This window comes from Acanthopagrus latus, chromosome 10, assembly GCF_904848185.1.
Source record: "Acanthopagrus latus isolate v.2019 chromosome 10, fAcaLat1.1, whole genome shotgun sequence".
In the NCBI taxonomy this organism is placed as follows: Eukaryota; Metazoa; Chordata; class Actinopteri; order Spariformes; family Sparidae; genus Acanthopagrus; species Acanthopagrus latus.
The window spans coordinates 21,991,359-22,004,275 of record NC_051048.1 but is presented as its reverse complement, the minus strand read 5'-3'; the positions used below and the strand labels follow the sequence as shown (position 1 = coordinate 22,004,275).

Below are 12,917 nucleotides of genomic sequence, written 5' to 3'. Positions count from 1 at the left end.
ATAGAAAGGTCTAGAAAAGTGGACTACAGGGGAAATAATGACAGTTTGATGAAAGATATTTTAATTGGTTTTATTTGATTGTTGATTTCCAGAGAAATCTTTATGAAAGAAGATGTTGAAAAACTGCAAAAAACCACTAATTTAAAGTTGGTCTTCAAATCCTGACAATCAGCCTCCTCCAGAATGAGTCGACCCACCTTTACTGTTTCAACACCCACTGCAAACTCATCAAACCTATTCATCTCTACACTACAGGGGGATGAGTACTACTGTGTCCTTTAAACCACCCACAGCAACTCTGAACAAGATGGATTCCACAACAAGTTTGTCTTACAGTCTACTTTCTGTAAGAGAGTGTGAAGGCAGAGCTGCGCCGTGTGAACCTGTCTGTTGTATCCAATACACAGCAGAACGTGATCAATAACTTTTTTGTTTACTGATGAAAAGGAGGTGTGAGATGAGTCAGAGGACAGAGAGCCACATCCCTGACAGAGAAATCATCTTCATCTTCATCTTCATCACACACAGACAAACACAGCAGCCGTCACAGGAAGGTTTAAGTTTATTACTGATATTCAGCCATATAGTTTATATTAATCATGAAAGAACAATTAAATATTACATCCAGATCGTTGTATAGTATTCCCTTTATATCCAACAGTCATATACATTACATACACAGTGTCAACGAAACACACTACATATCTTGTCTAATGTATAGTGCATGCTTTCCTCACTGTCCGCAGTGCAGACACGACTGCTGCTTTTAATTACTTGAACTAATCCAAAAGTGAACGATGGACTCGTGTAGTGGGTGAAACTGGAGGAAGGGAAGTGGGACAGAGGGGGAGGGAGAGGGAGAACAACCCTGACAGCCAGAGGCCTGAGGGGGCCTGAGGGGGCCTGAGGGGGCCTGAGGGGGCCTGAGGGGGCCTGACGGGGTCTGAGGGGGCCTGTGGGGGCCTGTGGGGGCCTGTGGGGGCCTGTGGGGGCCTGACGGGGTCTGAGGGGGCCTGAGGGGGTCTGACGGGGTCTGAGGGGCCTGAGGGGGCCTGAGGGGGCCTGACGGGGTCTGACGGGGTCTGAGGGGGCCTGACGGGGTCTGAGGGGGCCTGAGGGGGTCTGAGGGGGCCTGAGGGGGCCTGACGGGGTCTGAGGGGGCCTGAGGGGGTCTGACGGGGTCTGAGGGGGCCTGACGGGGTCTGAGGGGGCCTGAGGGGGCCTGAGGGGGCCTGAGGGGGTCTGAGGGGGCCTGAGGGGGCCTGACGGGGTCTGAGGGGGCCTGAGGGGGCCTGAGGGGGCCTGACGGGGTCTGACGGGGTCTGACGGGGTCTGAGGGGGCCTGACGGGGTCTGAGGGGGCCTGAGGGGGCCTGAGGGGGCCTGACGGGGTCTGAGGGGGCCTGAGGGGGTCTGAGGGGGCCTGGTCACGCCAAGTGTCTAATAAGACTAAAGTCAAGGAGCCGTTGTGTGAGACGCTGCAGTGAGCGTGGTGTCTAATAGTACGGTACGCTGCTGTGTTCCTGTCACACTATGATATTGTACGTGTCTGCTTAAATGAGTGTGTTCAACATAAACAGGAGAGGAAATAACAGAGGTTAAAGCTCGCGACTGACAAGAAACAACCCCCGGGCTCCATTCTGGTGGGAAGGAAACTGGCTAACAGCGTTAGCATGCTGGCTGCGCTTCTCTCTGTGAGCCAAAAGCAGCGCTGGCCAAGAAAGAGCTGAAGAAAAGGACATATACCAGCTTCTGTGGTGTCATGGTTCACAGCAGACATCAATAAAGAGTCTGATTCAAAGCCTGATATCCAAATTTGTCACCTCATAATTTTGTTCTCAGGGATTATACTGGCTTCTCGGGAGTTTGACCCATTTTATATTAAAATCTGACTTGATTCCAGCAGCAACTCTGTGACTGCAGCACTATGTGAAGGCCTACAGGGCACATGCTAATGACTTAGTATTATTACAGGTAAATATTATTATCCAAGTAAGGAAGATAAACCTTTGAGCATTTAAATGTTGGCATTTTTCTTTTATCTTATTGTAAATAGAGATAATATTTGTCGGCACACAATATTGACACACTGTTGTAACACCTTTCAAAGTTAACATAGCAAATGTGCTAACAAACAGTAGCTCAGTTACACATCAAACATTAGCATTGTGCTGCTAAACTGTGGCCTGCAGTACACATGCTAATGATTTAGCATGTAGCATGTTATGCCACAGATGGATTGTGGCCTAAAGGAGTAAGACAAACAATTATTTTCATCCAAATGTAGCATTAGTCTTTCAGATGCTGTTTCATCTTGTGGGTACACAATACTGACATATTATCACCTTTCAAAGTCACCACGGTGAATTCACAAGCTAATGTTAGCTTTTTAACACACCAAACATTTTGAATTTTATTTAGACTTATTTAGTGTTTTCGGCCACATGTTGTTGGTTTCCACCGTCTGTCTTCACCAGCTAACAGCTCACTTTGTCTGACTGGTGACAGAAAGTGAAAGAAGATTAATCACAGTGGAACTGAAGAATCGTGTGATAATTCTCTGTAAGTTCGTCACTATCTGACAACCTTCACTTTAGAAATTAGTTTTTTTTTAAAGAGTTTAGTTAGTGCAGCTTTAAGCCTGATTCCAATAAACATCATGAAAATGAAAATAAAACAGGGTTTTTGTATATTTTGGATCATAAAGATAATTTCGTCTCACTAACAAAAACATCAACTACTCCCTGAACATAAACACATATTTATGTTCCTGTATATTTATATTTGTGTTACCTGATTCATGAACACTAACTGAAGTACTTCTGAATGACATTTTCTTGTTTTTGTGTCTATCATTTAAACAAACATACTGCTTCTCTTCATAACATCCATACTGTGGTAACTTGTAGAGAATTAAGACACATTTTGCACACCACTGGGCTGTAATATTGCACATCTCTGTCTAGTTTTTCCCATTACTCTTCTTGAGAAAATAGTTTATAACGGTATATAACCTCAGCTTTGTGTAGAGATCTGATGCGTGCCAGTTGATGTGTCGGCGGTTGACAGAAGGCTTCAGGCTGGTTGTTTGGTGAAAGATTAGTTTTACAATTTATCTCAAGGACGAGCTGAAGTCAAGAGCTGGCAGGTTTCAGGTGCTCAAAAAGTCTGCTGCTCATTTATTTACTGAACTTTTAACTTTCAGTATTACAAAAACTTCCTCTTGGTGCAAATAACACCAGATAAAGAAAAGCTCAAGGTGCAAAGAAGAAGTATTTTCTGTGTGAATGTGCTGAATGACTCTTTTCACTGAACCTCACAGATACAACCAGCAGTAAAAGGAAGCCTCACTGAGAGCGGCTGTGTTGATGTCCAAGTCACAGGAAGTGAAACAGCCTGAGAACAGGATCCAGAGGGTTGTTACTGTGATGGGAAGTTTCACTGCACATAAAGAAAACGCCTGCTAATCATGTTCAAATCTGACACAAGTCTCTTTGAATTCTCTGCTGATGGACTCTGGACTGACTCTGAACAGGCAGCCTGTCAGGATCGTGTCGACTTTCAGGGAAAATGAAGCTTTTGATTGGAGCAGCCTGGCGGGAGTTTCACCTCCGTCTCCACTGTATGAAGTCAGAACTCACTGCATAGATTAGTGTCCAGTGAGATGGCTGATGAAAACCATTTCATACTGTAGTGCAGCAGCACACAGAGCGGGACAGCCGGAGGTGAACGGGCTGGAAATCACCACAGGTCAGGAGGTGTGTGTCGACCCAGCAGGTGTGTGTCGGTGTCGCTGTCCTACTGACGACCTGCAAGTTACAGCAACGACTTTCTAACTGTGACTGGCCTCAAGTTACTGTCTCTGAAGAAACCTGCCGCAGTACGAGACAGAGCTCCACTCAAACGCTTCAGACTGACTGTGTGCAAAACAACATGCACGTTTTATATGTATCATCAACATTTCCAGAACATAACAATCACATTAACATCACAGTGTGTGAGCTGACACCTGGTGTGTTCTCGCTGCTCACTTCCTGTTTCAAACAGCCATTTCATAAACAGTTTGGGATCATTTCAAGCAGTTTGTTTTAAATGAGACGTTGGGATATTTTCCAGATGTGTTTACAGCAACTAACAAGAATTAAAATGAGGTGTGGGGACATTTTCAGGTAATGTTTGCAGCAACAAGCTAGATTGTTCAACATGTCATTTCATAAATTCTGAGTCAAAACAAGATCTCTTCCGAACTCTAACCAAGTGATTTCTGAACGTAAACCTCGTCTATGAAAAGTAAAGTTCCACAGTGGCAACATGTATTCTGTGGACTGATCGGCCTGCCTTACGTCCTGCTAATCATTTGGATTACTTGATAAAAGGCAGTTTCTTGAATCCCTAAAAACTTAAATAACCACAAAAGAAAACGTTGTTAAAATTCCATTTAAATAGATGAGAGTTTACAGAGTGTGTGGGGGGATAATCAGACAGACAGGCAGCCAGCACTCACTGAGGGACGGAGGTGGGAGAGGACGACACCTCCTCTCTCCTCTCAGCCTCGCCGCACCTCCGTCCCTCTTCAGCACTTGTGGTCAGTAGTAAAATTCACATAAAACTAAACATGTACACAGAATACAGAAAACACAGAGTGCCATCAGAGCCGACGAGACGGGAGGGAAAACATCAACATGCTGCAGTAAAAAAGAAAAGGAAGCGTCTCCTGTGAAGGATGGAAACATGAAGCCAGACGCTCCGACACAGACGAACAGCTGCAGTCAGCTCAGAGTACCGTTTAGTTCACTCAGCATTCAGCTGGAGACACTGAGGGAGGTTTGAAAGTTAGAGATCCATCAGCTGCTCCTGCTGCAGGTTCACTGGCAGCCAGGAAACACTCACAAAACTCACGTCTGCAGACACAAAGAGGAGGTTTCTGCCTGAGTGGAAACTTTCTGAGCTGTCAGATCACCTGAACACAAATAACTGAGCAGACTGCAGTGTTTCAGTGGGAAGGTGAAGGAATGCCCTCAGGTTCTCTACACACACAGTTACACATTTAGTCCATTAAAGTGTCGCAGACTGTGTGTGTTGTTATCAGCACGCTGTGATGTCACTCTGCAGGCGGAGAGAGTGGCAAACTCACTGCAGCAACACACACTGACACACACTGACACACACCAACACACACTTCCATCCACCAGGAAGTGTTTCTGCCCCGACCAGCAGATGTCTCATCAAGAGATTAACACACACACAGAGGTTAGTAATCTGCAATATAAAATTATTGAAGTTCTTCCATAAAGTGTGTGTGTGTGTGTGTGTGTGTGTGTGTGTGTGTGTGTGTGTGTGTTTCAAACAGAAGGTAGATTGGATGGGATGAGGATTTTCCAGATTTTCGGCCTCTGAACCAATAAGCTGTGTGTGTGTGTGTGTGTGTGTGTGTGTGTGAGAAAGTGACTCTTACATCACTGACACACTCCGTTCTTCACCTTCAGACACACACACACACACACACACACACACACACTCATTTGGGTCCAGATGGGTGTCTGCTGGCCGCCCACCATGCGACCTTGTCTGGATTCTGATTGGAGGTTAAAGGCCGCAGACTTTATTCCCACCAATGACGCTGCAAATCCTCCTGACACAGGTGTGTGTGTGTGTGTGTGTGTGTGTGTGTGTGTACAGTATAACAGGATAAGCAGGAAGCTCAGACCACCAATTTAAAACACACACACACACAGACAGAGCTGAGGCTGCAGCGCCTCCTGCTGGTCAGCTGCTGCCATTACAGCTGAACATCAGCTTCTAAACTTATTTTCATGTCTTTAAAATAAGATTTAGATAAAAATTCAGCCCTCTTTTACTTTATATTCTGTCTTGATGTTCAATCTGAAATCTGTTGGTGTGATAGTGGAGAGATTTGTGGTTTTAGACATTTATGTCTCGCACCGTTTTGAACTGTTTAACTTGTGAGGTGATTATAAAATCATCTCTTCTGTCACACGTTGCTACAAACAAAATGTCCCAAGTCTGTGGTGGGGATGACTTTTTCCCACCATTAATGTAATTACAAGGGTAATTTTCATAACTCTGTTCCTCTCTCAGCAGTTTAAAGCTCACAGAAAGTTAAAAAAAGAAGTTAAAGATTTAGCAGTGTCAACATGAAGCTCACTGAGCAGACAGAAACACGGGAATGATGCCAAGAAAAAAGTACAAACAACATAAAAGCAACACAAACAGACAGAACGTGTAAAAAAAAAAAAAAAAGTTTGGTTACGATTTGTACTAAATCTTCCAACAAACTGATGTGTCATCTGACAAAAACAGCCAAATAAAAAATAATATAGCTCTGTAGACAAGAACAAAAACAGTCTGTAATAAAAAACAGGAATAAAATTAGTTAATAATTAATATCAGTACTATCCCACATTATCATCATTATAGACCCCAGATGAATGAATGCATTCTCCTTTTTACAATTATTTTAACTGAACGACATCTCTGCCTCCGACAGGACGGGAGTGGACGAGGAAGTGGAATCGGCCAATGAGACAGTGCTATTGTCCATGCTCCTGTTCCAGGTGCTGCGATCGGGCGTCGACGGGTACGACGGCGTGGAGCAGTTGGAGGGCGGGCCCGACCCGGAGCTGGGGGTCGGGCTGCTGTTGTTGGACAGGGACGAGAACAGGGCGTCCTTTCGGAGGCCTTTGTTCTGGAGCTCCAGCTGGAGGTGCTGGCAGATTTCCTCCGGGAGTCGCTGGTACTCCTCCTCCAGTTCCCTCTCCAACTGAGACTGGAGCTGGACCACAAACACCAGCAAGGTATCAACACATGTACAGCACTTTGGTTATCTGCTAAGCTAAACCTGTTAGCTTCCACAGCTAGGTTTTCTTCTGGCGAGGCATCGCGTCACAAATGTCAAGTACTACAGAATTTCTCAGATCATTTTTGATTCCTCTGTGATATTAAATGTAACCGGGCTGTACTAGATGAGTCAGTCAGAGTGTTTTTGCTCACCACTGGCAGTTCCTCGTCGATGTGCTGCAGCACCTCCCGCTGCCTCAGCATCAGCTTCTCCTGCCTCCTGGTCTGAGCCTCCTCCAGCTGAGGCAAGAGGAGCAAAAAAACATTTAATTTAATTCAGGGAATAAAAAATACATGTGAGATCAGAAGCAAGGGAGTCGAAGATTTCAGGAGAAAACAGGCAGTGAAGAGAAGAAGAGAAAAGAAGGTAACGTGTGAGAGGAGTGAAGCTGATGACACACTGGAAGTCTTAGTAAAGCAGGTGATTGTCGAGGAGCTGGAGGTAGAGCGGCGGTACTCACCCCGCGGATTAAGGCGACAGAGTCTTGAATGTGTTTCCTGTTGATCTCATTCAGCTCCCTGCAGAGAGAGAGAGAGAGAGATGAAGAGAACGAGAGAGGAGAGGAGTGTGAATCAAAATAACAAATCATCCAACAAACATGTCCGACTGCAGACGGCTGGCCTACACTTCAGCCTTGTCTTTGTCGCGGCTCTTGGCTTCGCTGATGCTGTTTTGTCGCTTCCTGTCCAGGATCTTCTGGAGCTCCTTCTTCTCCCTGCAAACACAAACACAAACCAACATTACATCAGAGACAGTTCACATGGTTGTGACTTCTAGGAAAAACTACATTACAATCAACACATTAGTTATAACTATGAGCAGGAAGTCACTGTCTGACTTCTCTGGCTCCTCAGATGTACAAGGTGAAACTGCTGCACTCACTTCTCACACGTCTCCCTGAGCCTCTTCAGCTGAGCTGCTTGGCATTCATGCGCCGTCTCCTTTAACTTCTGGAAGGCCTGAAAACACACGGCAGCAGACGACGACCTGTCAGTGAACCGCTGTGCAGGTGTACCCGCGTGCCAGAGAGTCTCACAGGTCAGCTGATGATGAACTCTGTGTGAGTGAGTGTCTTTAATAATTCAAACCAGGGACAGAGTGTCACCTTGAGTGTTTACACATCGGGCGGAGGGGTGAACTGACACGTGTGTGTGTGTGTGTGTGTGTGTGTGTGTGTGTGTGTGTGTGTGTGTGTGTGTGTACCTCCTGCAGGTGTGCTTGTTGCTTCTCTCTCTCCAGCAGGTGAAGCTGCTGTCGGAGCTTCAGCAGCTCCTGCAGCTGCCACTCCCTCAGCTGCACCGTCTGCTTCTCGATCTCCTGATCCAACGCTGAGAGCTCATGCTGCACCGGCTCCTGAGACTCACTGCACACACACACACACACACACACACACACACACACAGACAGACAGACAGACAGACAGACAGACATCACTAACAGATCAACAGAATCGAACCCTCGCTGCAGCTCTATCTTAACGATCCTTCTTTAGATCATCTGGTCTGGTCTTTATAAATCCAGCCTTACTTTTTCTTGATGCTGCGTTTCAGGTGTTTCTCCATCTGACTGCGTCTCCTCTGGCTGTCAGACTGAACCTGGCTGCTGCGACTCTTCTGCTCTTTACTCAGATTCCACACCTGCAAACACAGAATCAGGAGCTCTTTTGTTCTGCAGCACACAGGACACAATGACAGATGCTGATGCATGTTGTTTCAGTGGAGCTGATCTGTCTGTGTCGTTACCTTCTTCAGGTGCTTCTTACGCAGCTCTTTCAGTTCTTTGCTGTGTTTCTTCTGCAGCTTCAAATAGTTCTTCTGCTGCTTCAGCTTCTCTATGGAGTCGGCATTGATCTCTGACAGACAGAATCAGGGACAGTGACCATTGTTAACAAACCACTCCTAACCTTCATTAACTCACTGTATATATCCTACATGCAGCTCTGCGGGACAAAAACATGATTTCATGTATTTCTGTGTGGCGATGGATGTGCTGGATGACCTTACCTGCCAGGACAGTGGCTATGAGGTCTTCTTTCTGACTTGGAGCTACACAACACACACACACACACACACACACACACACACACACACACACACACACACACACACACACACACACACAGTGAGATGTGTGAAATGGACACATGGGAAAGTGAACCACACATGATTAAACAGTGTGCATGGCTTTGGTTAGACAAAAGTTATTCTTGAAGTGAAAAGTTTTATGTTTTTCAGATAATCAAACGTATTATTGTAAAAAGAAGAGAGTTTAAAAAAAACTTTAAAAGGTGCCGTGTGTAAGACTTTAACTTCAGCACATTGGTTAAAAAATAGTTCTCTGACGTCATGACATCTGTGTATTGTGTTGTGAGATATCTCAGCTGACGGTGCTCTGAGCCCCCAGCCTCTACCACTACATGCTAGGCTAACAGAGCTAACTAGCTAACAACAGCTACAGTTAGCCCCCTTTCTGTTCACATATGAACAAGACAGCAAGCCATATCTAAACACAGTGCAGCTTTAAGTTCTAACAGAAGAAGAGTTCATGTTTTCAGAGATTTGGACAATAAAACAAAATGCTTCAGTTGAAGACTGAAATGTATAATTAAAATGAAAAGACTACAGTGGATATGTTTACAGAGAAGACACGTTATGTTAGCTAACATTAGCACAACAAACTGGTAACACACTACCCAAAACAGGGTCAGCGCAGTAGATGGCAGATAGTGTTATAATGGATTACACCTCAGTCCGAACTCTGACAGTGTCCGGGGGGGGGATTACCTGGTGCAGGTAATCTGATGATGTCAGGTGAGGGTTCCGGTGGGGGGAGGGGGTGGAAGGGGTGGAAGGGGGAGGGGACTTGACCTCCTGGAATGACATCACTCTTTCTCCTGGGCTCTCCCTCTTTGGGTTGGTTGGGGACATGCTGGAGAAAAGGATGGATGTGAGTGACGGAGGGTCTGCAGGCCACCACACATCTTACACATCAGTCTTACCTCATTGTTGTCCTCTATCAAAACAGCCAGCTGTGTCTCCCTCTTGTGCAATTCACTGATGTGCTTAATGGGGTTGGTCAGAGCTTCTGCATACTCTGAGAACACACACAAAGCAAATAGGGCCGAGTCAGAATAAGACCCATGAACATCCACAAAGTCTCAAACTGCTGAAGTCTAATCTGTATCACAAAGTGATTTCAGTTCTCTCAAAGCTGTGTCACATAACCACAGCCTTCAGATGAAAACTGGTTTTGGGTTTAACAGCTTAAAATCTGATGATTTTGCTGTCAAGTCTAAATTTGTCTTTAAGGAAAAAGGACACATATGTGCTGTCTTGCTGAGATGTAGAGGGGGAGGTCGATGCTAGCCCCAGCAGCTAGCTTATCATGTTTACCTTTGTTTAATCCGACTGAAAACACAAAGAGAAGACAGGAATGTGATGGTTTAACTGAAGGTGATGGAACGAAGCATTTCTTGGCTGATCGATACCAGCGAGACTTGTTTTTACATTTCTAACTTCATACAGATGTTGTTACCTTTAGACAACAACATCTGTTTTCTCCATTTCAAGTCTTTATGCAAAGCTAAGCTAAGAGGCTGCTAACTGTGGCTTCTCATCCAACTCTTGGACAGAAAGTGAGTGAGTGCATTTCACAAGAAGTCCATTTCTGTTAAATCAACGTGTTGTCATTTAGACAGAGTGAACACTCGTAACAGACAAGCAGAGAAGATTGTTGGCTGAAAGTCTGAGCTGATGGTTTGAATCAGACGTGGTGTTCCTACCCTGGTGCTCGTTGGGGATGTAGTCCTGAGCCTCAGTGTAAACCAGCAGCGACGGCAGGAGGAGGGGCTGGTTCAGCTCGTTCTTCAGGTTGATGTAGTGGAAGCCTAGATGGTCGAACAAGTCAAGAAAGGAATGAATGACCGCTGTCCACTGGTGCTGGGACGTCAGTGAGGACTCAGGTTAAATGTGTGAGTACCGACCGGGTCTGATGGCGGACACGGGGAGGATCCGGTGTCCAATAAACTTGCCGTTCTCTTCAAACACGGCTATCCTGAGAGAGGCGAGCGTCGGGAGGACCACCTGCAGAGAGACGTGTGACACCATGAGAGAGTGTAAGAGCTGAGGAAAATATCCAAAGACAAACTGTGGTTTGTGTGCATGAGCTACCTTATTGAACACAAACATTTCATCATCCCACACCGGGTCCAAAGAGTTGCCAGCAGATGTTTTGGTTCTGTACTTCCTCTTTGTATCGGCAGGAAGTCCAAACATGTCCACCTCCACGTAGACGCCCACCTTTTTATCTGACAGGAACTGGCCTGACATCACCTGGTGGACGTTTAAATCAAACACGTTTATTATAAGAACTCGTACAAACCAATGTGACGTCTGGATGAGTTCATCCACACCTTAATTTTGACAGTGTTGGCGACTATTCCATCGACGATGTTTTCTGTGAACGGGTCAAAGTGTTTGTCCGTCCTCCTCATGAACTCTGGTTTCAGCAGGTAGCCGCTGCCACCGTTGTACTCGAACACGCCCATGTTGAGCTGCATGGGGAGGTCTGGTGGAGAGAGAGGAGGGGGGAGGAATGAATAAGAAGGGAGGGATGTAGAGGGATAAAGGCTGAGATGCTTTAACTTGACCTCTTGAATTATTCATAAAGCTGAGGAGACTCTTTAAACCAACAACACTACACTATCTGCCAGCTGCACAAAGACCTTAAAGACCTTTTTTTATCACTTGAAACTGAATCTGAAAACTGGCTGGAGTTGCTCTAAACGCTGCAGTTCCTCCTGGTATCTGTGTGAGATCTGTGCTCCTTCAGGACGCTCTGTACTCTGCGGGTGTAGTTTTTATCCCTGTCAGGAGGAGCGCAGCAGCAGGACATACCGAGGGTCTGGAAGTTCAGCGCCACCATCTGGCAGCCCACATTCCAGAAGAGCTGAGGCATGTAGTTGGAGCTGTCCACCCTCGTCCCTTTGGGGTAGATCCGGCTCAGCTGGTTCTTATTGTACCTGGAGGAGTTCTGTTAAGATCCAAACAAGACTTTCACCGGTTCTTTGTTATTCACACTGGAACATCGGCATGACATAAACAGCAAATGTACTTGTAACATTCCTTTAACTGTAGACTGGAAGTCAACTCTTACATTACCAACAGACTACACATAGAAAAGAAAGAAATTCACATTGTTCTAAGTTTATCTAAAGCAACAGATGAAGCACAGAACAAGCCAGCGCTGTTCAGACTCGTACGTTACCTGACAAACTATTTTCCTTTAACAGAGGTGTACTCTTATTCTTAGTCTGTAAGAGGCTTTGTGCACATGAGCTGTATTTCTCAAAAAGAGGCTCAAGTCTTTAAGTGATGGAGGGATACTCGACGAACTCGACGGGGGAGCTCTTCAGGGTGTCCATCCCCTTCGTTTCCACGAACGATGACATCTCAAAGAACTTCCTCCTCTCTGGTGGACGGAGAGACAGAGAGAGAAACTCAGAGCAGAATGAGACAGAGAGCTGGAACCTTCACGGCTGCAGGAATCAATTAAGATCCAAGTCTACGAGTGACTGATCATTAACCACAAACGAGACCACACAGCCGGCCTAACTGCCTCACGAGCTACATGGGAGAGGTGCTCAGGGCTAACGAGGCGTGTCCTCCCCCCTCACACACACACACACACACACACACACACACACACACACACACACACACTCTCTCTCTCTTTATCACACTTACTGTTCGCCACCTCGAAACTCTTGAACTTGACGGGTTCGATGTAGTTGACGAGCGTCGACATCTCCTCTGTAGCGTTTACTTCACTGCTGGCTGTACCCTGAGGGAGGCAGATACCACCCATCAATCAATCAATCAATCAATCAATCAATCAATCGATCGATCGATCGATCAGCTCATCACCAGCAGGTCAGACACCACATCAGTCCAGGCTCCGTGGCTCTTACCTCGTCAGAGTTCGGTTTTTTCAGCTCCGTCACCGTCTCGTCCTCCTCGTCCTCGTCGCTCTCTCCTTCACCTCCTAGAAGGATGAATTCA

At 45.9% G+C, this 12,917-nt stretch overlaps 1 protein-coding gene across 1 annotated transcript in view; it reads right to left on the bottom strand.

Moving 5' to 3' along the window:
• Window positions 1-4,422: 4,422 nt before the first annotated feature.
• Window positions 4,423-12,917, bottom strand: part of plcb3 (phospholipase C, beta 3 (phosphatidylinositol-specific)) — a 47,730-nt gene continuing 39,235 nt past the window's right edge. The window contains exons 16-34 of the mRNA XM_037111069.1: window positions 12,827-12,900; window positions 12,603-12,699; window positions 12,243-12,327; window positions 11,754-11,878; window positions 11,270-11,424; window positions 11,028-11,189; window positions 10,841-10,940; window positions 10,640-10,744; window positions 9,857-9,951; window positions 9,642-9,786; window positions 8,862-8,903; window positions 8,601-8,710; window positions 8,386-8,495; window positions 8,062-8,221; window positions 7,741-7,817; window positions 7,484-7,573; window positions 7,319-7,376; window positions 7,011-7,097; window positions 4,423-6,792 (exon numbers count right to left, since the gene is read on the bottom strand). Of these exons, the coding sequence (XP_036966964.1) occupies window positions 6,478-6,792; window positions 7,011-7,097; window positions 7,319-7,376; window positions 7,484-7,573; window positions 7,741-7,817; window positions 8,062-8,221; window positions 8,386-8,495; window positions 8,601-8,710; window positions 8,862-8,903; window positions 9,642-9,786; window positions 9,857-9,951; window positions 10,640-10,744; window positions 10,841-10,940; window positions 11,028-11,189; window positions 11,270-11,424; window positions 11,754-11,878; window positions 12,243-12,327; window positions 12,603-12,699; window positions 12,827-12,900 (2,192 nt within the window). The 3' untranslated portion in view covers window positions 4,423-6,477. The remainder of the gene's footprint in view (window positions 6,793-7,010; window positions 7,098-7,318; window positions 7,377-7,483; window positions 7,574-7,740; window positions 7,818-8,061; window positions 8,222-8,385; window positions 8,496-8,600; window positions 8,711-8,861; window positions 8,904-9,641; window positions 9,787-9,856; window positions 9,952-10,639; window positions 10,745-10,840; window positions 10,941-11,027; window positions 11,190-11,269; window positions 11,425-11,753; window positions 11,879-12,242; window positions 12,328-12,602; window positions 12,700-12,826; window positions 12,901-12,917) is intronic.